The sequence below is a fragment of the Carcharodon carcharias genome, chromosome 11 (genome assembly GCF_017639515.1).
Source record: "Carcharodon carcharias isolate sCarCar2 chromosome 11, sCarCar2.pri, whole genome shotgun sequence".
NCBI lineage: Eukaryota > Metazoa > Chordata > Chondrichthyes > Lamniformes > Lamnidae > Carcharodon > Carcharodon carcharias.
Window position 1 is genome coordinate 88990816 of NC_054477.1, and position 25040 is coordinate 89015855.

Sequence of the window (25040 nt, forward strand, 5' to 3'; positions counted from 1 at the left end):
GAATAAGTGTTGTCCAATCCACAATCCCTTACCTTTCCTGTCTTTAGTGTTCTGTCCTTTCCAATTGTATAACACACAGAGTGATACAATCTCTACTCTATTCTCAGAGACCTGCTTCAATGCCAGGATCTGTTTGAAGGCCACTAAAGAGAAAACTGTTCCATTCAGAGAGAGACTTGCTTCTTTTCTCTTTGTACAAATTCTCTGTGTTCTAAACTGCCAAACCGGAAAACAACAGGCTGACCCAACCCCACTGCAATTAACTTTCCATTTATTCTTTACTTCTTAACTGTTCTTCCCCGTGGCAACCACAGGTCACATGGGAATATTTGGAGCCTAATGATGTCATAATCAGAAAACTAATTAACCCTCTTTCAAAGATACTTCCCAGCCCAATTTGGTCTTAAAGGGGCATCACACAAAATACAGGCTTTTCACAGCACATGGGTTATTAAAGCTGAACTAAGGAAAACATTGCACAGAATGCTTATGAAATAAAGAAAAGTCAGAACTTATGATCAGTTACCATAACTGATTGTAAGAAGCAGCGTACTCTCAAGGGATCCCCATGGCTATTAGCAAATACAACACATTTAATTCTTTATTTAACTGAGCAAACGATGGACTAAAAATAACAGATGAGTCATTAAATTGTGATTATTTTAGTAAACCTGTCCTGACAAGATATAAAAAGACACCTTCAAATTAGTACTCTACAGTACTTTATTTACCTCTGGAGTTACTGGTCCCTTTAATACAAAAGTAAGCTTTTGCAATATAAATTGAGGGGATAGTTCAGGTCTGTCCTGTCCTTTTCACAGTCATAGTTTTTATTTTTATTTGGGTGTTTGCCATTTGCTTAGTTTTAAATCAAACTAAAACTATAGTAACTTATGGCGCACCGTGGAATTCTGAAGAAACTTCTTCAGATTTTGAATGAGGCTGCTGTAATATTTAAACACAGGATGTTAAAGTCTGATAAAATATCATACAACACTCTAGTTGGAATAATACCAGTTCTAGCCAAATCCAAACTACTGGTTAGTCTTTAATCTAGCATGACATGAAATCTCTGAAAACAAATCCAGCTCATGTTCCTCAGAAAAATTGAATAGACTAATGGTAGCCTTTACCCTGCATAGCACAAACAAGGATATCTGTTGCTTGACTTACCCATCTGGTCTTACCTTGTCATGTAAAATACAGAGCAGATCTGCAAACCAGAGAAAGGATTGAATTTCCTTGCACACCCAAATGAAGTAAAGTCGCCTGAGCTTATATCGTTTCCAATCATCTCTGGAAGAAAAAGGAACAACATTTCTAAAAGCTGCATTAACATTATTATTTCAAATATCTTGTAAATCAGTGTTGTCTAAATTGCAGAACATTCAACCCTCATGTCCTGGCAATCTAACCCTGTAAGCCCGAGCAAATCAGTGCTACTTGTCCTTACATTTTACAAAATATTAAAGTGCAGAAGACCATTCAGCCCATCGTGCCTGTGCCAGCTCTTAGATGAAGCTATCCAATTAGTCACAGTCCCCTGCACTTGCCCATTGCAGCACATAGTTTCCCTTTTCAAGTATACATTCAATTCAGTCTTGAAAGTTAATATTGAATCTGCTTCCACCACTCTTTTAAACAATGTATTCAAGATCATGATAACTCCACGCATTAAAAAATTAATTCAACTCCCTTTTGATCTTTTTTGCCAATTTTCTTTATTCACTGGTGCATGCCATTTGATTTTTATGGGCCCAGAGGTTAAGAAATTACCGCTGTTAGTGTTAATGCGTCTTTGGTGGATGAATCCCAAATCCAAACATTGAGGCCATTTAGTATAAGTGATTTGAAATAAACATAAGGTAAAATGAACACTAACTGAAACTTGCCTAAATGTGAAGGCTGCATGGTGCAGCACATGAAAACAAAAAGTGGCTATGATAAATAACTGGCTACAGGAAACAAAGTAGCACCTAGTTTATTAGTTAAACAATGAAAATACAATTCCACTAAATAAAGTTCAATTTACAGATTGAAAAATAATTTATTTTTCTCTTAGCATGCTGAAACCAAAATCTACTTTCATGCATTGTGATTACTTCCTAGGTCAGTGTATTCAACATCTGTTAGAGTTTAATATAGCATTCAGTTTTTTTTTCTAGATGTCTTTCCATGCTTTAAAGCAGTTCAATCACTAATCAATAGTTTCAGAGTTTCATGAGAAGTTTATTCCTGTAGGCTTTAACAGTTTGTTTAACTCTTTTTTTCCTTCAAACTCAAGGGTCTGTAAAGAGTTTATAGCTATCTTTTTTCTCTTCCTCTTTTATATTTCCCACGTATCTTTTATTTTGCGTTTGAGGGGTATGCAGACACTTGAGACTAGGAAGTGCACAAAATTAATACAGATTGATTTAGTCCAACTTTTTTCCTCCTGTGGGGAGGTGCCAATTCACTGATAAATTGCCTAAATTCATACTAATTGAGGATTTGAAGGGAACAATCTTGTCATATGATGCAGCATGTTATTCTAATATCCTGTACGACGCAGCTATAATTTTTAAAATAAATAATCCTTAGCAAACTTGTTGCTACAAGTCATGTAATTTAAATGTGCAAAATACTGTAATAAGTACAATTTTGCAAAGTTTATACTTATAAAATAAACAATTTGTTTTTAAACAAAAATGTTTTTCAGATATAAACCTAACAATTACTGTTGTTATGAATGGGCAAATTTAAATGAAATTTTATTCCTTTGTTATTTTTACAGAGTTTTAACCCATTTAAAAGATGCAGTTCAATGTCTGAACTAAACTATTCATCTGCTAATCTCACCAGCAGTAATTGCTAGATTGTCATGTACAGTTCAATACTAAACTATCAAGGATAATACAACCAAAATGGAAGAGTCCAAATGACACCACTAACCATTAGAACAAAGCTTAACTGATTATAACAATATCTAAACAAGAGAAAAGCTTACCGTTTTAATATAATTTCAATGCATTCATTATTTCATAACATATACTCTGTGTAGATATTGCTTTGAAGCTTAACATTTTGCTGACAACTACTGCATTGCACACAATGCAATGTTTTATTGTGCTGGACATCTTTACTGAATGCTGAATGATTGTGACCACACACTGCATGTTTATTGAGCTGTAATTAATCATTAATCAAGTAAAATCAATCCCGTCACATAATTACATTGTTTTCATGTTTACCTGATAAGAACTAATCATATGAACAAAATCACTTCTACTGGAGGAATTCAGAGTTTAACAGCCAACATGTTGACTTGACTTGAACAACTGAAGCTGGGATGTTGTGTGTTATTGTCCAAAAATATTATATCAGCTCCATAGTATGAATTTTCTAAGGGGCATTGAGCAGGTTGCTATTGTTTAAAAAGGAGATTATTATTGGCTACAGTGTGGTAATTATATGGAGTTTGTACTGGAGAAGGGAATTATGAGCTTACAGCTACTAACTTGAATACAAGGAGCTACAACCTGGAAATAGGCCATTCAACCCAACTAATTCATGACAACATTTAACTTGCATGCAAGCAAATATTTCTAAGCAAATTTACCCAACACATTTCAATAATCCTTCAACTCTTTTTCCTTCCTTTCTTTAAGTAAATGTTGAATGCTTAAATAATTCTCTCAATTACTAACTTTAATTTCATGGCCTCAAATGTTAAAAGACTTCTTTTGACCACCTATTTAATATTTGTATCCATTGCCCATTATTCGAGACCCCTCAACTACGGGAAACAGTCTGCTTCTATCTAACCTGATTATTGAAATGTGTTGGGTAAATTTGATTAGAACTATTTGCTTGCATGCAAGTTAAATGTTGACATGAATTGGTTGGGTTGAATGGCCTATTTCCAGGTTGTAGCTCCTTGTATTCAAGTTAGTAGCTGTTAGCTCATAATTCCCTTCTCCAGTACAAACTCCATATAATTACCACACTGTAGCCAATAATAATGTCCTTTTTAAACAATAGCAACCTGCTCAATGCCCCTTAGAAAATTCATACTATTATACATGCCTTATCATATTTTAAATAGTCACATGGTAGTACAGAACTTGAATATTGCTGAAAAGAGACACATGTTGCTTATTGGTTAGCAAGTCAACTCTGATTGGCCGAGGCATTGCCATGAAGAAAGCAACGGGGAGCTATAAGCTCTCTGAGTCAACTTGCCAACCACTAAGCACCCTTTTTTCTTGTTGTATAAATTGTTGTGATGATCGGTTCAAATGTAGCATTCTTACAGTTGTTCTGATGAGTGTAAGACCAAAATCTTTGACAACCTGTCTCTTTATTTAGTAACATAATTTTAAATACTTCTATTTTCACTTCAAATTTGCATTTTTCGAATAAAAAGAAACAACTTCTCAAATTTTCCTTTGTATTTCCTCATACCAGGCAGCACCCTAGTAAATCTCCTTTGTGCCTCTCTAAAGCCTTAATACTCAATCAATAGTGTGAGCCCCAATACTGCACAAAATACTCTTGTGCTGTAAAATTGGATGACCCCAAAAATGGATGCAGAGTTTGGAATGCATGCGTAACCCACAACCGTTGCTTCCAATCCATGAAACCCACAAACTTTATGCTTCCTGCTGATTATGGCCTGCAGGCAATGTTAAGTAGCACATTTTTGAGTGACTGCACACCTCTCTAGAGGCTTTCCGGAGCTCAAGACAACTTGCACTACTTAAAGCCAGCCTGCACCTCTTAAAGTGGAGGTATATTTTGGCTGAAGCAGATGCTACAAGTATCTGACCTGAGAAAGACATAAAAAAGGCACAACATGGCAGAAAGTGGGTTTCAAGATTTTCTGTTGCTGCACAAGAGGGCTTGTAACACAAAGTGGAGAGCAGGAGAGATGTCATCTATCTACAAGGGGCCAGGATACTCTCAAGGCAAACTTTGAAAAGGCAGTGGTGCTAGATAGCTATTGTTCTCAGGAGTCTAACCCTGAGGACCTGGATGCAGTGTTGCAAAATATTCAATGACCTCACAAGTGGTCAAGGTCTGTGGATAAATCTTCAATTGCCATAATCTACCAACTACACTGCTAGCTTCATACACTGCTCAATGCTGCACACTCCATCCCGCCCCATCACTCACCTCTCCATAATATCTACCAATCACAACTTATGCCTAACAGTCATAGTTTCACCTCACCATTAAACACTTAGCATTGATCAAGCTTCACTCCCACATCTCACAGCTTGTATATATTGCCAGCTATTCAAACATGGTAGCCACATCAGCCAAACACATTGTCCTACACTCACTGACACACATTCTTCTCTTTTCGGACAGGGTGACCACACCTGGAGACAGCAGCAGCTAATCAGCAGGGGCTGGCATGGCTGCATGTCTTTAACCCCATGATGGAGATAGTGGTCACCAGAGTGGCCATGACTGAGGTGCTGTTCAGTGGCAGGGGAGAAATTATCAAAAATGATGGTATGCCCTAATTAATCTCTTCCTCACATCCTACTTACCCCTCATCTAACAACAGCTTCTATTTACCAGTTGCAAATTACATAGCATGTAGCTCTTGCTGTCCAACCCCTCCCCTCACCAAAACCCTATCTGTTTGATGTTCTCCTTTCTGCCTGTGTCAGGCCATGGTGGATGAGCAGGAGAAGGCGATGAAGAAGAAACACTGTCATTTGCTTTCCATAGGACCATTAGATGCAGGAGCAGAAGTAGGCCATTTGGCCCTTTGAGTCTGTTCTGCCATTCAATGGGATCTGATAATCCGCAATTCCACTTTTCCCCACAACCCTTGATTCCCTTACTGATTAAAAATCTGTCTAACTCGGCTTTCAAAATACTTAATAATGCAGTCTCTACAGCCTCCTGCATTAAAGAATTCCACAGATTCACAACTCTCAGAGAAGAAATTCCTCCTCACCTCTGTCTTAAATGGATGACCCCTTACTCTGGGATTATGCCCTCTGATCTGAGATTCTCCCACAAGGGGAAACAACCCTTCAGCACCTGACCTGTCAAGCCCCCTAAGAATCTTATATGTTTCAATAAGGTTGCCAGTCATTCTTCTAAACTCTAATGAGTACAGGCCCAACCTACTTAACCTCGCCTTGTAAGAAAGTCCCTTCATACCCAGGATCAACCTAGTGAACCTTCTCTGGACTGCTTCCAATGCCAGAATAGCTTTCCTTAGATAAGGGGGCCGAAACTGTTCACAGTATCCTAGATGTGGTCTAACTCGTGCCTTGTATAGTTTTAGCAAGACTTCCCTATTTTTATACTCCATTCCCTTTGAAATAAAAGCCAACATTCCATTTGCCTTCGCTATTACCTGCTGAACTTGTATGCTAATTTTTTGGGATTCATGCACGAGGACTCCCAAATCCTTCTGTGCTGTGGATTTCTGCAGTCTTTCTCCACATAATTAATATTCAACTCCTCCATTTTTCCTGCCAAAATGCATAACCTCACATTTTCCCATGTTATATTCTATCTGCCTAGTTTTTGCCCACTCACTTAACCTGTCTATATCCCTCTGTGGACTCTTTGTGTCATCCTCACCAATTGTCTTCCCACCTATTTTTGTGTCACCTGCAAACTTGCCGATAGTACATTTCCTTCCCTCATCCAAGTCACTAATATATATTGTAAATAATTGTGGTCCTAGCATTGATCTGTGGAACTCCATCAGTTACAGATTGCCATCCTGAAAATGCCCCCCTTATCCCAACACTCTGGGCAGAATTTTCTGCCTGTCGGGCGGGCGGGCCCGACCCAATCTCCGGCGGGTGGGGAGCCGATCCCTGCCAGAGAAGCAGGCCCTGCCTCCATTTTATGTAGGCGGGCCAATTAAGGCCCACCCAGCGTGATGTCCAGCCGGAGGGCGCTATGTGCATCCTGTGCGGGCTGGGGGGGGGGATTCCCCAAAAGCGAGTGTGTGCTCTTTTGCGCATGCGCACAAAAGAGTGCACATCTCCCTGAGGCTAACTGCTGCCTCAAGGAGATCGCTTAGACTTCTAAAGATATGAAAATTAGAGGAAAAAAAAATCCCTATCATGTCCCCAATCAATTGACAATGTTCATAATTTACAGAATAAGTTTATTAAAAATTTAAAATCCCTACATGAAACCTCACCCCACCGGTGGATGAGGTTCCATGTTTTTCTATTGCACGCCGCAGCTCCTGGCCTGCCCGCCAACATTAAGGTTGGACGGCCAGGTCCTTTAATTGTTTCAATGATCCTGTCAATGGCCTCAATTGGCCATTGACAGGTTGGTGGGTGGACTGCTGATTTGGCTGTGCCCCCGCCTTCCTGAAACTTTAAATGGGGCGGAATGACGTTGGGGGTTCCCCCGATGTCATTCCGCGTCGGCGAGCGGGCCCTGCCCCCTGCTTGCCAACGGCAAGATTCTGCCCTCTGTCTTATATTAATTAGCCAATCCCCTATCTATGCTAATATACTACCTCCAACCATGGGCTCTTATCTTATTAAATAGCTTTATGTGCGGTACCTTATCAAATGCCTTTTGGAAATCCAAACATATTACTTCCACTGGTTCCCCTTTATCAATCTTGCTTGTTACCTCCTGAAAGAATTCTAATAAATTTGTCAGGCATGATTTCCCCTTCATGAAGCCATGCTGAATCTACTTGATTATATTACGCATTTCTAAATGCTCTGCTATTACATCCTTTATAACAGACTCTTGCATTTTCCCAATGACAGATGTTAAGCTAACTAACTGGTCTACAGTTTACCTGTTCTTTTGTCTCCCTCCCTTTTTGAATAAGGGTGTCATTGGCAGTTTCCCAATCTTCTAGGACTTTTCCAGAATCTAAGGATTCTTGGAAGGTTACTACCAGTGCATCCACTATTTGTATAGCTTCTTCCTTTATTATACTAGAATGCAACCCATCAGGTCCAGGGTACTTGTCAGCCTTTAGCCCTAATTGTTTCCCAAGAACTTTTTCCCCAGTGATAGTTATTGTATTTATTTGCTCCCCCCTCTTTTGCCTCTTGATTATTTAGTATTTTTGGAATGCGATTAGTGTCTTCTACTGTGAAGGCCAATGCAAAGTATTTATTCAACTCCTCTGCCATTTCCTGGTTCCCCATTATTATTTCCCCAGCCTCATTCTCTAAAGGGCCTATGTTTATTTTGGCCTCTCTTTTCCTTTTTATATGTGCAAAGAAGCTCTTACCGTCCGTTTTTATATTACTTACTAGTTAATTCTCAAAGTTTATTTTCTCCCTCTTAATTACTTTTTTTGGTCATCTTTTGTGGTTTTTAAAACTTTCCCAATTCTCTGACTTACCACTAATCTTTGCCACATTGTACGCTTTTTCTTTCAATTTGATATTATCCTCAACTTCCATGGTTAACCATGGTTCATTTATCCCCTTCCTGGAATCCTTCTTTCTCACTTCTCATCTTTGTTGTGAGCCATGAACTATTTCCTTAAACATCTGCCATTATTTACCAACCCTCTTTTCTGCTAAAATTCTGCTAAAAAACAAGGTTGGTATATAGGTGCCAGGTTGCCCAAGGGCAAGGCTGCACAACATTCTGCTGTAAGGACTCAAATGATCATGTTGGTGGGATGGAGAAGAAAGTGGCTGATTGGTAAGCGCACTGAAAGGTTTGGTGTGCTGGCAGGTTTGCCAGGAAGCCTGTCAGTCAATGTCAAGGAAAATGCAGGAATCCAGCACTAACTTGGCACAGGGCTTTGTGCACAATTTGGAGCCCATCCTCTCCAGAGTGATGGCCAAGTCCATGAGGACATTTGCAGATCCAATCTTAATGCAGGGTCTCAGCTTCCATTGTAGCACAAGCAGAGGCCAACCGATGTCTGGGTGTGGCACTGGAAGCTAAGACTGAAGTCATACAAGCTCAGACTGCTGCCATTATTGTTGCGGATGCCAATGTAACTTGCAAGATGTCAAAGAAGTCCAGTATCTGTCTTGTAATACGTTGGTGGAAATGCTGAAACACCACCCCTGGGGATTGGAAGTGGCATAATGGAGCATGACCCTTTGTCCTCTCTCAACTTGGCAGCCTTGATCTTCCAATCACTGGCTTTCCACCAGTGCCCTTGCTGTTGCCTCTCAACCAGCCTAGATGGCCACCTTACATGCCAAGATGGTTGAGTTCAAAGCTGGGCCTTCTAGGCCCAGAGCTACTCGAGGTCATGCTCCAAGGCCATATGCAGTATCCCTCCTTGCAAGTCAGCAATCTTCTAACAACCATGTTGTAGCACTTGGGTAACCCTGGATAGAAGCACAAGAACAGGCAAAGACACATGAAAGACAGGCACTAGGGGATGCACAAGGGTGATTATTTCATATTTGGCATGTTTTGATTTATGAATTTGGTTTGAAATATTTATTTTTTGGAGGCTTTTATTTTTGCATTGTGACCAATAGGACACTGTGATGGTCAATGACGAAGGGAAGGTAAGATGTGGGACAGCTGAGGGTTGGGAAGTTGGGTTGCATTCATTGGTATCGCAGTTGGATGTTAACAGATGGACAGCCTTAGCATGGCTTTGTTGGTTGCTTCCTCCCTGCCTCCTCAGTTGGTTATTGTGTACCTGATGGCAAGAGCTGTACCTTCATGATGCTGAGATTTGCAGCATGGAGCAGACCACCAAGAGTCTTGAATGCAAAATGCTAGTGCTGCAGGTCTCCTCCAGCACAGCCCAGGCAGAAGCAATGTATAAGCACTCCAGTGGTCTGCTTGATCACATTCCATGTGGCAAAGCGGCTTGAGTTTCTGCACGCTGCCCACATGTGCAATGATGTCACAAATCATGTCATCCAAGGATAGTTGTTATTGCCCATCTGTTTTGCTGTTATGGCTCAAATGCAGATGGCACAGCAATCTGCCATAGAATGGAAACATCAAAACTGGTGCCAGAATAATGGGAATTAACCTCCATACGTTCACATTCCAGCTAGGCTTTGAGGGAGCAGAATCCATTTCAATTGTGATACATCTCCGAGTTCACATTGGCTGCCCGCAACACCATCTGCCATACAGTCAGTTGCTACCTACATCATGGGAAATCCTATAATCCTGACAAAGCCAATCTCTGACAAGAGAGAATGAAATATATTCAGCTTTCTTTACATACAAAACCTCAGAAGCCTCCCTTAATCAACAGTGGGTGGCTAACTGGGGGATGTTGCACATATCTCCTGCAACAGTCTAGAAGGAGCCAGGCACATAAATGTTCATGGCCATGTTCACCTTCACATCCAATGCTCTGGCAATGCAGTTGTGACTGCAGCAAGTGGAAGTTTGCAATAAGGATCTTCTTAGTGAAGCAGAGACATCCTATAAACTGTTCCTCACTGAGATTCAGATGGGGGATTTGTTCCCCGAATACTCTGGGCAGAAATGGTCTCTTATTGAGAGGCCTTTCCCTGTGCTGCCCCCTCCCCCACTCCCATCCTTTCTTTCAACAGTTTGTTCTGCTCTGTGTCACTCTGCTCAATCTCTCTCTAATGTTATATACCTTAGGGGTGCAAACTACTGCACCTACATCTGGGATCAAGTGCTTTGTGGCGAATACTTGAACAAAATCCTATAGCTTCTGCCACACCACTCTCTGTAGCCCTCTACAACTTTAAACAAGTCTGGAAACCACCAAACACTTCTACAACTGCAGTAACAGCCAGTAGAAAGCAATCAGCAACTCGTGTCCTTCTTGCTGCTGAATGCATGTTCAGCTGTGCGTTTTTAAGAGATGGCATTACCTGCAGCATTGAGCTCCAAGATGGCAGCATTAGTGTCAAATCATCAATCATCAGTTGGTCAACACTGATCAAAATCACAGTCTTCCGACTCTGTACACTTCCGGCGGATGCTACCTACACAGCACATTAATGACTTCATTAAAATGACATCCAGTGCAGCAAGTACCAGACGTCTGCAATGTGGATGTCATTGTGGAAGCAACACGGCACACCTTGCCTTGCACCAAAAACTTGGTGCTACAAGCTGAATTTCAGGGCCTCGAGATCTTAAAAGTTATATACAGCCTTATCCTTACCTCTTAGTTTTTAGATTTTATATCTCTTGTGATAAATCTCAAGAGGCAAAATCACCTTTCTGTCCCATATTCCAACACTCAGCAGTCATCAATTATAGCCACGGTGCAGTCCACCACTTATTTCTCATGTTTATAATATAGAATTCTCACAGGACTTAACCTGGATTTTTTTATTCAGCAGATGTTTCAGGCATAAGTATTACTCTCTCACCCATTACACAAATGTGAAAGTTCCAGAGCCATTTTTTGAATAATTATATTTTCCTCAGCAATTCTAATACTCAATTTATCTATCCATTACTAAAAGGTAATAAAATTCATTCATATCAAAGCAACTCATGCATCTTGTTTTATTTAAGGATGTTTACATAGAAATCATTTTCTTTTAAATAAAGCATTGCTCTCTAATTGTTTCACTCATTTTTCATCTCTCTGGTCTAACAGTCACATACCATTTAGAGACAAAAGGGTGAATGAAAGACCTCTTCCTTGATGCCCAATTTTACTGCTCTTCAGCTTGCTATTAGATGGTATGCAAAAGCTGTCTGTTCATGATGCTTGCTATAACCTAAATGGGAGAACAGTGACTAAAGAGAGTGGCATTTTAAACCTGCACCCTACTTAATTGTTACTTATTCAACAATCCAACATTGTATCCATTCAAGCAAGCAATTTTAAATTTCTTGATTTTTGAATGCAATATATTAGTATGTACAGAATCATGCAGCACAAAAGGAAGCCATTCAGCCCATCATGTCTGTGCAAACTCTTTGAAAGAGCTATCCAATTAATTCCACTCTATTGCTCTTTCCCCATGGTTCTAGTAAATGTTTCCTTTTCAAGTATATATCCAGTTCTCTTTTGAAAGTTACAATTGAATCTATTTCCACTGCCATTTCAGACAATGCATTCAACATCATGATAATTCACTGCATTAACAAACTCTCCTCACATGTTCCCTGGAATTACTTTAAATCTGTATCGTCTGCTTACCAACATTTCTGCCAGTGGAACTTGGAAAACAAGTAGTCTATTTTGCCAGAGGAACCCTTGCTTTGAGTTTAGTTTGATGGGGATTTTTATTTTTTAATTCTTTAAACTCATCATATCATGTGTCTGTATGGCAGAATGAAATACTTTCACTCAGCTTCAGCATTAAACAGTGCTGGGTCAGGTAATTGCCTTCATGTTAATTATTGTACAATAGGTTTGCACTCATTATTAACTGGACTGAGTCCATGAGAACTGTTTTCATTTAAGACACCCCCTAGATCTAACAGAGAAGACGTTTCCATTTCAATAATTTGGCATGCAGTTCTGCCAGGGTTCATTGGTGGAAGAAGTAGTTAATTGAACAACTTTGCCTTTAGACTTGTGCATTGCTATGTTTGAGTATAAAGGTTCACACACTTGCAGTATTGACAATAAAGATGGCAAATCATGTCATTATCCCACACATCCTGGTAACTAGGTGGAGAAAATCTTGCCCCCACACCCATCCAAGAAACTCTAATTAGATTACAAGTTTTGAGCCAGTAAGTCAAAGTCAATTCTTTATCTTTTGCACTTTATTAGTTTGTGTATTTGTTGCAGCATAATTTATCTGCATCAGCCGAGTTTTTAACCATATATTATTAGCTAGGAAATCCCAATATGCAGTGTCAGATTCTGGTGTATCCAATAATAACCTAGTCAAATACGTGTAACCAGTCCTTGTCTATAGTATGAACAGCCTGAAACAGAAACAAATATTGCCTGTCCTTTGCATTTGATACCAGCATCTGGAAAATGAATCTGGTGAATGAGTATACCTGCAAACTTTTTGGTGGCACTTTTAACTGTAAAACAAAAACTGAGTAATCTGAAAATTTTCATAAATGCAACTGATTTGGTTGCAAGATTAGGAAAAAGAGCTTCCCCACAATAAAGCATAAACAGAGAAAGCGCTGACCTTGATATCCTTATAGCCACAATGAAGAAGAGTGAATGTAAATTTAATAAGCAATTTAAGTGAACAAGTGAATTAAATTGAATGTTTTCTCTTAAAACACACTTGGGTGATAGCTCAATATTATTTCCATTTCCTCACTTGGCAGCTAGAACTAACAAAACGCTTCCTTACTCATGAATATAAATTAATCATATGAACAAACTGTCAGAAAGAAAATGCACGTACAATAGTGTGTTTAGTACTGAAGCAAAAGGGGTCACTCCAATACCACCGGCCACACAAAGGCTAACCTCATAGTTGAAGACTTCCTCTGACGGGCTCCCAAATGGACCATCAATGTATAACCTGTTAAAAGAAAACCAAATCAGTTTTTCTTCATAATCAGTGAACAGCCATAAAAAAGATTTTAATTCAGCTAAAGCACATCAGGATTGGAATACCTGAACTCAATAATTTTTTGCTTGTTATTTTATTTTCTTAAAAATAAAATAATTTCATAAACCTCCAGATGTTGCTATTATAATTCATGGTTCTTCACAATAGATGATCTTCATAGCCAATGTAAAAATTTAGAAAAAAAATTTTCCATAGACAAATCTGAGTTTCTGTAAATCTAAACTTGGCCTTTGTCTAGGTTTGAGATATTGTGTCCCTAGGTGAACACTGACCCCTTTTACCACTGCAGTGTGCATGAGAAATAGTATAACCCAGCTACCTTTCCCATGTAGAAAATACCATGCTGACGTGTTGCTCTGAAAAGAGCTTGTGCACTGACAGTACTTTACAAGTTGTTCCTTCTTAACTTCCTTAAGCCCTTAGCAGACAAATTGGGTTCATCATAATTTTGAGGCACAGAAGAATCTAGCACCAGGGGTAAGCGTGAAAAAAGGGGGTTGGATTTGATGGATGCATCAGGGGTCTTGCCTGCCAGCTGGAGATCCGCATTACCTCCTCTGGGAAGGCTCACCTTTATTAGTTACCCCCCTCTCAGGTGGCGGGCCTTCACTGGGATCAAGGACCCTAGGGCATGGCACTAGGGTTGAAGGGCATGGCATCAGGAAGTTCTGAGGAACAAAGGGACCTTGGTGTATGTGTCCAAAGATCTCTGAAGGCAGAGGGGCATGTTAGTGGGGTGGTGAAAAAGGCATAAGGGACACTTGCCTATATCAATCGAGGCATAGATTACAAAAGTAAGGAGGTCATGCTGGAGTTATATAGAACCTTGGCGAGGCCACAGCTGGAGTACTGTGTACAGTTCTGGTGGCCACATTATAGGAAGGATGTGATTGCACTGGAGGGGTGTAGAGGAGATTCACCAGGATGTTGCCTGGGATGAAACATTTAAGTTATGAAGAGAGGTTAGATAGACTTGGGTTGTTTTCTTTTCGTTGGAGCAGAGAAGACTGAGGGGCGACATGATCGAGGTGTACAAGATTATGAGGGGCATGGACAGGGTGGAATGGAGCAGCTGTTCCCCTTAGTTGAAAGGTCAGTCACAAGGGGGCTTAAGTTCAAGGTGAGGGGCAGGAGGTTTAGGGTGGGTGTGAGGAAAATCTTTTTTACCCAGAGGGTGGTGACAGTCTGGAATGCACTGCCTAGGAGGGTGGTAGAGGTGGGTTGCCTCACATCCTTTAAAAAGTACCTGAATGAGCACTTGGCACGTCATAACATTCAAGGCAATGGGCCAAGTGCTGGTAAATGGGATTAGGTAGGTTTTTCTCACATGTCGGTGCAAACTAGATGGGCCGAAGCAGCTCTTCTGCACTGTGATTCTGTGATGGGGGCAGAAATCCCGCCCACCAAGAGCTGCCAGCCAAGCAGCTCTTTTGCTAAGTAGCTTCAGCGTGCAAGCGCTGGCTGCTGCCAGAATGACAGCCACCTGAGGTCAGGATTGAGGAGCAATCCAGGCCAGAGGCATGTTATGGTTTCTCGGAGTGGGAATCATGAGGGAGTGTGTGTGGGGGTTTAGCATCAAGGGCTGTGGTGTGGCTCTCAGCAGACCCCTCTTTGCAATGTTGGATCCCTTGATCCCTGAGTGCCTTTCAATGAGGGACCCCCACCTCCTCACCTGGGAGACCACAAGCAGCCTGTACAGGTTTGCTTGTCATGCTCCCTGCATGGTCACAGGCCTGCCAGCTACTGAGTGAATATCAACAGTGGTGGGATGCGGCTCTTAAGTGGTCATTAATTGGCCACTTCAGGGCCGCAATGGCAGTGAGACAGTAAGTCCAACCACTGGCCTTCCCGCCCTGGTCTTAATTTTGGCGGAGGCAAGAATGTGGCTCACATTCCACCATCCTGCCTGATTAAATGCCCACCCTGCTTACAAACTCACCATGAAGGATTGCATACACCACCCCAGATGTCTGAGGCTGAACTGAAATTGGGCCTCATCAGCAATGTTTGTGGTGGTGACCTGCAGATGCCAATTGAGCGTTAAGACTCACCTTAACAGAATCCACAATGCCAACTTCAGCTGATTGCCTAGGTGTTAGCAGCCCTCATGTAAGTCCCGAAAAGAATGAGGAGGAGTGAAAGAGGACAGGAGTAGGATGAAAATGCTTACTCTCTCTCATGTGTGATGGTTCAACACTATTTGTTTTTCCTCACTTAGCTGCTAGGGAGAATAAGCAAACTCGTAATTACTCATTTAACCCTGTTCAACTATTTCATTAATGTTTCTGAATCTGAGTGCAATTTGGATGGCACATTTCTTAGAACAGTAACTACAATTCAATAGTACCTCATTGGTTGCAAAACACTTCAGAATATACTGAGATCATGAAGGTGCTACATTAATGCAACTTCTTTCTTTCTTATGCAGATTAATAATGAGCAAAACTGTCAAGTGGTGCTGTGGAACATTAATGTTTAGAAGTATATTGTATGCTAATGGCCTCCACTGGTTAGGACCTAGAAGGAGAAAAAAATGAGTAGCTATACTGACAAATTTCCAAGGTGGGGGTTGCATAAACAGGTATTAATCCCCTCATTAGCATATGTATTCGAGGTAATGCCTGTTTTGGGCGGCCATGAGGGACATGTGGTTATCACTTGAGCTAGTGCGGTGTCAGATGCATTTCAGACATCCTTTGGACATGAGACACAGTATCTGGAAATTTATGCTTTTTTATCCAAACTCTGAAGACAGAAGGCTTACTTCCCCTTCATATTTTTCATGTCTCTCTTCTTTTTTACCTTTTCCATGGGTAGGTTTTAAATCATTTTAGCTCAGTGGTGTCAAACATCAAATAAGCAAAACGCATACCAATTTCCTTCCAGTATGTCCAAATAATTTATCACTGAAGATGCCTCACTAAGTGTTAACAGGACAGATCAGATTATGGAAATTGAGCGCGACACCAATGTTTTAGCTATAAACTTGTTCATTATTTCTTTAATTCTTCTCAACATTGCTTGAGGTGATCTGTTGTATCAGTTAATAATCATACATCCTTTCTATGTTTGTCTGTTTGCCCTTACCCAGGCCTTCCTAATTCTATTAATATGCTTGGTGCTTGCTGATCAAATATGTAGGCAAATTTCTGCTTGTAAGAACAAGAGGGCAATAATAGTAGGAGACCTCAACTATCCTAATATCAACTGGGATTCAAACAATAAGGGGTATTGAGGGAGAAAAAATTGTGCAGTTTGTCCAGGAAAATTTTTTCAACCAATTAGTGACAAACCCAACGAGAGGAGATGCAATTCTAGACCTAGTTTTGGGGAACGAAGAGGGCAAGTACGTGAAGTGACAGTTGGCGACCATATCGGGAACAGTGATCACAATTCAGTTAGATTTAGCATTACCATGGAAAAGGACAAAGATAAGGCAGGAGTAAAAGTCTTGAACTGGGGGAAGGCAAATTTTGCAGAAATGAGAAGGGACTTGGCTGAGGTGGACTGGACAGCACTGCTGGAGGATAAAACAGTGGAAAACCAGTGGGAAGCACTAAAAAGCGAGATTCTAATTGTACAAAGTGGACATGTCCTCTACAAAAATAAGAGTGGTACTGCCAAATCTAGACCCCCCCCCGGTTGTCTAGAGGAATACAGGGGAAGATCAAACAGAAAAAGAAAGCGTATGATAGGCACAAAGAACCAAGCACTGCAGATAGCCTAGACGAGTAAAGGAAGCGCAGAGACAAAGTAAAAAAGGAAATAAGGAAATCAAAGAAAGGGCATGAAAAAATATTAGCAAGTAAAGTTAAAAATAACCTAAAGATGTTTTACCAATACATTAACGCTAAAAGGTTAGTTAAGGAAAAAATGGGATCTACCAGAGATGAAGATGGAAACTTGTGTGTAGATGCAGAGGCTGTGGGAAAGGTTCTGAATGAATATTTTGTCTCCGTGTTTACAAAGGAAAGGAAGGATGTAGATATAGTAGTCCAGGAGGAACACTGGGAGATATTAGACAGGATAGTCATAAAGAGAGAGGAAGTACTCAAAGGGTTGAAATCCTTGAAAATCAATAAGTCACCAGGGCCAGATGGATTATTTCCGAGGCTGCTGAAGGAAGTCAGGGAGGAGATAACAGATGCTCTGAGGATGATTTTCCAATCTTCACTAGATACAGGGGAGGTCCTGGAGGACTGGAGAAATGCAAACGTAGTTCCATTGTTTAAAAAAGAATCAAAGGAAATGCCAAACAATCATAGGCCAGTTAGTCTTACATCGGTGGTGAGCAAATTAGTAGAATCAATCCTGAGAGATAGGATTAACTGTCATGTGGAACAGCAAGGACTAGTCAGGGATGGTCGGTATGGATTTGTTAAAGGAAGGTCTTGCCTCACAAATTAGATTGAATTCTTTGAGGAAGCGACAAGAAGAGTTGATGAAGGTAGTGCAGTGGATGTTGTATACATGGATTTTAGCAAGGCAGTTGACAAAGTCCCACATGGCAGATTGGTCAGAAAAGTAAAAGCCCATGGGATTCAAGGTAATGTGGCAAACTGGATAAAAGGTTGGCTTTGTAACAGGAGACAAAGGGTAATGGTCGATGGATGCCCTTGCGATGGAAAGTTGTCTCAAGTGGTGTTCCACAGGGCTCAGTGTTGGGACCCTTGCTGTTTGTGTTATATATTAACGATTTGGACGTGAACGTGGGGGGCATGATTGGGAAATTTGCAGATGACACAAAGATTGGCCGAGTAGTGGATAGTGTAGAGAATAGCCATAATCTCCAAAATGATATAGATGGGTTGGCGAAGTGGGCGGTAAAGTGGCAGATGGATTTTAACATAGAAAAGTGTGAGATCATACATTTAGGGAGGTCAAACAGTTACAGGGATTACACAATAAATGGGAATATACTAAGAGGGGTAGATGAAGTGAGAGATCTTGGCATTCAAGTACACAGGTCCCTGAAGGCAGCAGTTCAAGTAGACAAGGTTGTAAAGAAGGTATATGGAATGCTCTCCTTCATTGGTAGAGGTATAGAATATAAATGTAAGGATATAATGTTGGAATTGTATAAAACACTGGTGAGGCCACAACTGGAGTATTGTGTGCAGTTCTGGTCACCACATTACAGGAAGGATGTAATAGCTCTGAAGAGAGTGCAGAGAGGTTTACAAGAATGTTGCCAGGATTAGAAAAGTGTAGCTACGAGGAGAGATTGGATAGGTTGGGGTTATTTTCCTTAGAACAAAGGAGGCTGAGAGGTGACTTGATTGAGGTGTACAAAATTATGAGGGGAATAGATAGAGTGGACTGGTTAAAATTGTTTCCCTTGGTGGAGAATTCTAGAACCAGGGGACATAGATTCAAGATAAGTGGCAGAAGGTGTAGGCTTCACATGAGGAAGAACTTTTTTATGCAGAAGGTAGTGGGTGTCTGGAATTTGCTGCCCAAGTTGGTGGTAGAGGCAGAAACTCTAAATTCTTTTAAAAAGTACCTGAATCTGCACCTTAAGTGCTATAAAATGCAGGGCCAAGGGCCGGGTACAGGAAGGTGGGTTTAGAAATGGCATCTGGGTGTCCTTGGGCTGGCATGGACAAGATGGGCCGAATGGCCTCCTCCTGTGCTGTAACTTTTCTATGGATCCTTAATTTTTCCATTTCTGACTAAGGGTCCAACTCAAAATGTTGGCATGTCCACTTTTCCACAGATGGTATCTGACTTACTTACACATTTTCCTGTTCTTGTTTCATATTTCCAGCATTTTCAGTATTTTGCATTTCATATGATAAAAGACTTAATTAAAATTAGGTCCCAAATTTAGATCTGCTTATTTTGACTATTTTTTATTACATTATACATTGTTTGTTGGTGCCAAGACAACAGAAGTCTTAATCATAGCAGCAGGCTTCTAATTTGAAGCATTAAAAAGATGAAAATGGAATATTAATAACTGAAACTGGAGAGGTCTGAGAATTGTCATTGTTCAATTTTCAGGTTAAGTAAATGATTTGTGACACACACAATAGTTACAATCAATAGGAAGGTGCTTTTCTAAAAGCAATTACCATGAACGCTGTCTGCAAAATACCTTAACTTTACTGTTATCAACATAGCAATTAACATGCCTATTTTTCAATAGAATTTGCTACTGCCTTAAAGTAGGACACCCTGCTGTAAAGGTCAGTATTGTGCTGAAAGGTACTTAGTTCTCAGATCCTGCCAGAAGCCCCAGCAAGTCTTTCTCCACTGGAGCTACTGATCTCATCCACTTAGACCACTAGGTATAATTAAGCATGAAAAGCTGAGAATGGCCTCCCTCCATACAGAAAGACAAGAGCAGAAGTAAAACTTCGAACCTCAAAAAATATGAATGAATTCCCAGACCAGCACCCACAGAAACACAGTCCCAAAATTTAACCAGATAGGACCACGCCCAACAACTAAAGAAGATGTGACACCATAACCAGCCAGAGTGCAATACCCCAGAGCAAATCATAACACCCAGAACAGGGCTCCCACAGCTCAGAACAGAAGTGCAAAGACCCTACAAAAACCTTCAGTCCGCTATTCAAATCATGTGCACAGTACCCCTCAAATTCCTTAATGCAAATTCTTGAACAAAGTGCCGGACAAACTAACTAGAGGTTTAGATCCTTGAAGGAGAATATATCAATATTGCAAATCTCTTGGGTCTACTTTCTGGAAAGAGGTGGAGAGATGTTTGAAAAATATGGCTGACTTTGACTAGAATGGCACCACAGTAACATCCAGATTTTCAGCATCCCTGAACACCTGGAGAGAAATGGACTAACTGCCTTTATCAGTCAAACCCTTAGACACAACCTAATCCTGAATAGCAGGGTGAATTTCATGTTGCAATGTACCTGTAGAGCTCTAGTCCTCATGTCCGTAGATCTATAAGGCTCTAGGAACAAACAATATGAATGTTCCAGGCAAGAGCCCAAAATGTGCTATACTTCCAAAGCTTATGCATCTCATCCTTTCTGAAGCTGTTTATAAGTTCCTACAAAAGCACAATAGTTTAATACTATTGTAATATTCCTCTGCAACCAGGTATTAAAGTACAGGATTATTTACTTTTTAAACTCTAAATTCTGATGGAGAATGCTGCACACCCTTGCACCCAACCTAACCTTCCTACCTTGATGGTACAAAGCCAATCCTTGCACACAGTAAGTCCCACTTCCTGACTCGGTAGCCTCATTGAAACAGAAGTCCCAAAGAAAACAACAAACACTCAGGGCCCCAAAAAATACCATGAACAACTTTACCCCATACCCAATATGACCAGTCCAGTGCAGATGTCAACCTACACACAAGGATTCGCTCCACTAAGTGCCAGGACAATAACAAAAAGCCTTCATCATTGGAAGGTACACTTGACTGGTAACAAATACCTTGCCCAAAGTAAATTAGATCACCACAGGAAAGTCCACTCAAACCAAGATCTGGAGCAGACAGTGGATTAAAGCAAGTTAATGAACTCTAGTCATAGATAAGAAATGTTAAATAATTAAGCATATTCAAATATGGCAACCCTGTGGGAAATATTGATTGCTAGACAATTAATTCTGGCACAAAGGACTACAGTCCTAGGAATGTGCAGAAATTGATGTGCAATGACTACCAATCCTTCCAGTCACTCAACAAACTTGTGTGCACTATGGTCAGGCAGGATGAAGGTATAAGGCCAAATGATGACAACTCCACCAAAGGAATTATCCCAAGGGAATATATGGAAGGGATGAATGGGAATAAGAGGGAGAAGAGGTTGCTATCTTAAATGGGGTACAATGGAAAAGGTGTATACAATGTTTTACTAGTACAAACATGGCAGCTGGTCTCTAAAAAACAAGTTTTCTAGGTCATGACAACACCGAGTGCAGAGGAACATATAATGTTACACAAGTACAAAAAATGCAGATAGCGTGAATTCAGCTGTTAGGTATGAGGGCAGTTTTCCCTAGTGAAGATTCCGGATATTGTCAGTGTTCCTACCCACCTCAATTTAGACAGAACCTAACATTCAGTATTCAGCAATTGAACTTTCTTGTATTGTTAACATATTTCAGCAAAAGCTGTTTGATATATGTGTTCAGAGTTCATTAGTTCACAGCAAATCACATCGCTGGATCATGTGTATGCAGTCGCCCAAAAATGTCATGAATGAAAACAAAATTTTCTTCCTAAATGCTAATTCTAAGTCACCCAAGCAAGCAGACGTGGCATTTCTACAGGACATGTAATCCAGAGACCCAGCATAATGCTCTGGGGACCCAGATTCGAATCCCACCTTGGCAGACAGTGGAATTTGAATTCAATAAAAATCTGGATTCAAAAGTCTAATGATGAACATGATACCACTGTATAAAAACAATAAACTGCGGATGCTGGAAATCCAAAACAAAAACAGAATTACCTGAAAAACTCCTCAGCAGGTCTGGCAGCATCGGCGGAGAAGAAAAGAGTTGACGTTTCGAGTCCTCATGACTCTTCAACAGAACTAGGTGAATCCAAGGAAAGGAGCGAAACAAAAGCTGGTTTAAGGTGTTCGGGGAGGAGGTGTGGGGGGGGGGTGTGTGGAGTGTTGGGTTGGGGGAGAGAAGTGGAGGGGGTGGTGTGGTTGTAGGGACAAGCAAGCAGTGATAGGAGCAGAACATCAAAAGATGTCACAGACAAAAGAACAAAAGAACACAGTGGTGTTGAAGTTGGTGATATTATCTAAATGAATGTGCTAATTAAGAATGGATGGTAGGGCACTCAAGGTATAGCTCTAGTGGAGGTGGGGGGAGCATAAAAGATTTTAAAATATTTAAAAATAATGGAAATAGGTGGGAAAAGAAAAATCTATATAATTTATTGGAAAAAACAAAACGAAGGGGGAAGAAGCAGAAAGGGGGTGAGGATGGAGGAGGGAGTTCAAGACCTAAAGTTGTTGAATTCAATATTCAGTCCGGAAGGCTGTAAAGTGCCTAGTCGGAAGATGAGGTGCTATTCCTCCAGTTTGTGTTGGGCTTCACTGGAACAATGCAGCAAGCCAAGGACAGACATGTGGGCAAGAGAGCAGGGTGGAGTGTTAAAATGGAAAGCGACAGGGAGGTTTGGGTCATTCTTGCGGACAGACCGCAGGTGTTCTGCAAAGCGGTCGCCCAGTTTACGTTTGGTCTCTCCAATGTAGAGGAGTCTGCATTGGGAACAACGAATACAGTGGACTAAGTTGGGGGAAATGCAAGTGAAATGCTGCTTCACTTGAAAGGAGTGTTTGGGCCCTTGGACGGTGAGGAGAGAGGAAGTGAAGGGACAGGTGTTACATCTTTTGCGTGGGCATGGGGAGGTGCGATAGGTGGGGGTTGAGGAGTAGGGGTGATGGAGGAGTGGACCAGGGTGTCCCGGAGGGAACGATCCCTACGGAATGCCGACAGGGGGATGAAGGGAAGATGTGTTTGGTGGTGGCATCATGCTGGAGTTGGTGGAGGCTGGTGGGGTGATAAGTGAGGACAAGCTTCTGGGAGGGAGGAGAAGGCGTGAGGGCAGATGTGCGGGAGATGGGCCGGACACAGTTCAGGGCCCTGTCAATGACCGTGGGTGGAAAACCTCAGTTAAGGAAGAAGGAGGACATGTCAAAGGAACTGTTTTTGAAGGTAGCATCATCGGAACAGACGCGACGGAGACGAAGGAACTGAGAGAATGGGATGGAGTCCTTACAGGAAGCGGGGTGTGAGGAGCTGTAGTCGAGGTAGCTGTGGGAGTCGGTAGGTTTGTAATGGATATTGGTGGACAGTCTATCACCAGAGATTGAGACAGAGAGGTCAAGGAAGGGAAGGGACGTGTCAGAGATGGACCATGTGAAAATGATGGAGGGGTGGAGATTGGAAGCAAAATTAATAAATTTTTCCAAGTCCCGACGAGAGCATGAAGCAGCACCGAAGTAATCATCGATCTACCGGAGAAATAGTTGTGGAAGGGGGCCGGAGTAGGACTAGAACAAGGAATGTTCCACATACCCCATAAAGAGACAGGCATAGCTGGGGCCCACGTGGGTACCCATAGCCACACCTTTTATTTGGAGGAAGTGAGAGGAGTTGAAGGAGACATTGTTCAGTGTGAGAACAAGTTCAGCCAGACGGAGAAGAGTAGTGGTGGATGGGGATTGTTTGGGCCTCTGTTCGAGGAAGAAGCTAAGGGCCCTCAGACCATCCTGGTGGGGGATGGAGGTGTAGAGGGATTGGACGTCCATGGTGAAGAGGAAGCGATTGGGGCCAGGGAACTGGAAATTGTTGATGTGACGTAAGGTGTCAGAGGAATCACGGATGTAGGTGGGAAGTGACTGGACAAGGGGAGAGAGAAGGGAGTCAAGATAACGAGAAATGAGTTCTGTGCGGCAGGAGCAAGCTGACACGATCGGTCTACCGGGACAGTTCTGTTTGTGGATTTTGGGTAGGAGGTAGAAGCGGGCCGTCCGAGGTTGGGCGACTATCAGGTTGGAAGCTGTGGGAGGAAGATCCCCAGAGGAGATGAGGTCAGTGACAGTCCTGGAAACAATGGCTTGATGTTCAGTGGTGGGGTCATGGTCCAGGGAGAGGTAGGAGGAAGTGTCTGCGAGTTGACGCTCAGCCTCCGTGAGGTAGAGGTCAGTGCGCCAGACAACAACAGCACCACCCTTGTCAGCGGGTTTGATGACAATGTCAGGGTTGGACCTGAGAGAACGGAGTGCAGTAAGTTCAGAGAGAGAGAGATTAGAATGGGTGAGAGGAGCAGAGAAATTGAGACGACTAATGTCGCGCCAACAGTTCTCAATGAAAAGATCAAGAGAAGGTAAGAATCCAGAGGGAGGGGTCCAGGTGGAGGGAGAATATTGCAGGTGGGTAAAAGGATCTGTTGAACGGGGAGAGGACTCCTGCCCAAAGAAGTGAGCCCAGAGACGAAGACGGCGGAAGAAGAGTTCAGCATCGTGCCGAGCCCGAAATTCATTGAGGTGAGGGCGTAAGTGTATGAAACTAAGTCCTTTGCTGAGCACTGAACGTTCAGCATCGGAGAGGGGAACATCAGGGGGTATAGTGAATACACGGCTGGGGCTGGGATTGGAAGATGGGGTGGGGACGGAGGGACAGGCAGGGGTGGAGGGTCCTAGATGGGTGTTGATATCGATGAGTTGTTGGAGCTTGCGTTCCTTAGCAATTGAGAGAAAGAGAAAAAGTTTCTTGTTGAGGCGTCGGATGAGACGAAGAATAAAATGAAACTGGGGGCACGCGCAGCTTTGAAAAAGGGTGCGGCAGTGCTGCTGGAGGGAGAGGTCGAGTGTGTTCATATGGCGGTGCATGGCACTGAGCGTGGATCTCAGAATGTGATGGGAACAGCAGTCCGAGGAACGTTTTATGTCCCGGAGATACCTGTAATCCTGGGTGAGTTCGAAACATGAGGGGTGCAATTTCACGTGAGGTAAGTTGGAGACGGAGACAGTCACTGAGAAAGGAGATATGGCTGTGAAAACAGGTTTTAGTAAACACCTTGTCAAACACCAGGAGAGAAATGGAAAGCAATGAAGGTGAAGGTGATACCACTGTAAATTGCTGTATA

The 25040-nt window shown here is 41.7% G+C and overlaps 1 protein-coding gene across 3 annotated transcripts in view; it reads right to left on the bottom strand.

Annotated features, from left to right (window-relative positions):
- LOC121284481 (NADPH oxidase 4) overlaps positions 1–25040 on the bottom strand; it is a 213785-nt gene that overhangs the window by 24201 nt on the left and 164544 nt on the right. For all 3 annotated transcript variants that reach the window (XM_041199998.1, XM_041199999.1, XM_041200000.1), the window contains 2 exons: positions 13263–13382; positions 1188–1296 (listed from right to left, as the gene is read on the bottom strand). In XM_041199998.1, the coding sequence (XP_041055932.1) occupies positions 1188–1296; positions 13263–13382 (229 nt within the window). The remainder of the gene's footprint in view (positions 1–1187; positions 1297–13262; positions 13383–25040) is intronic.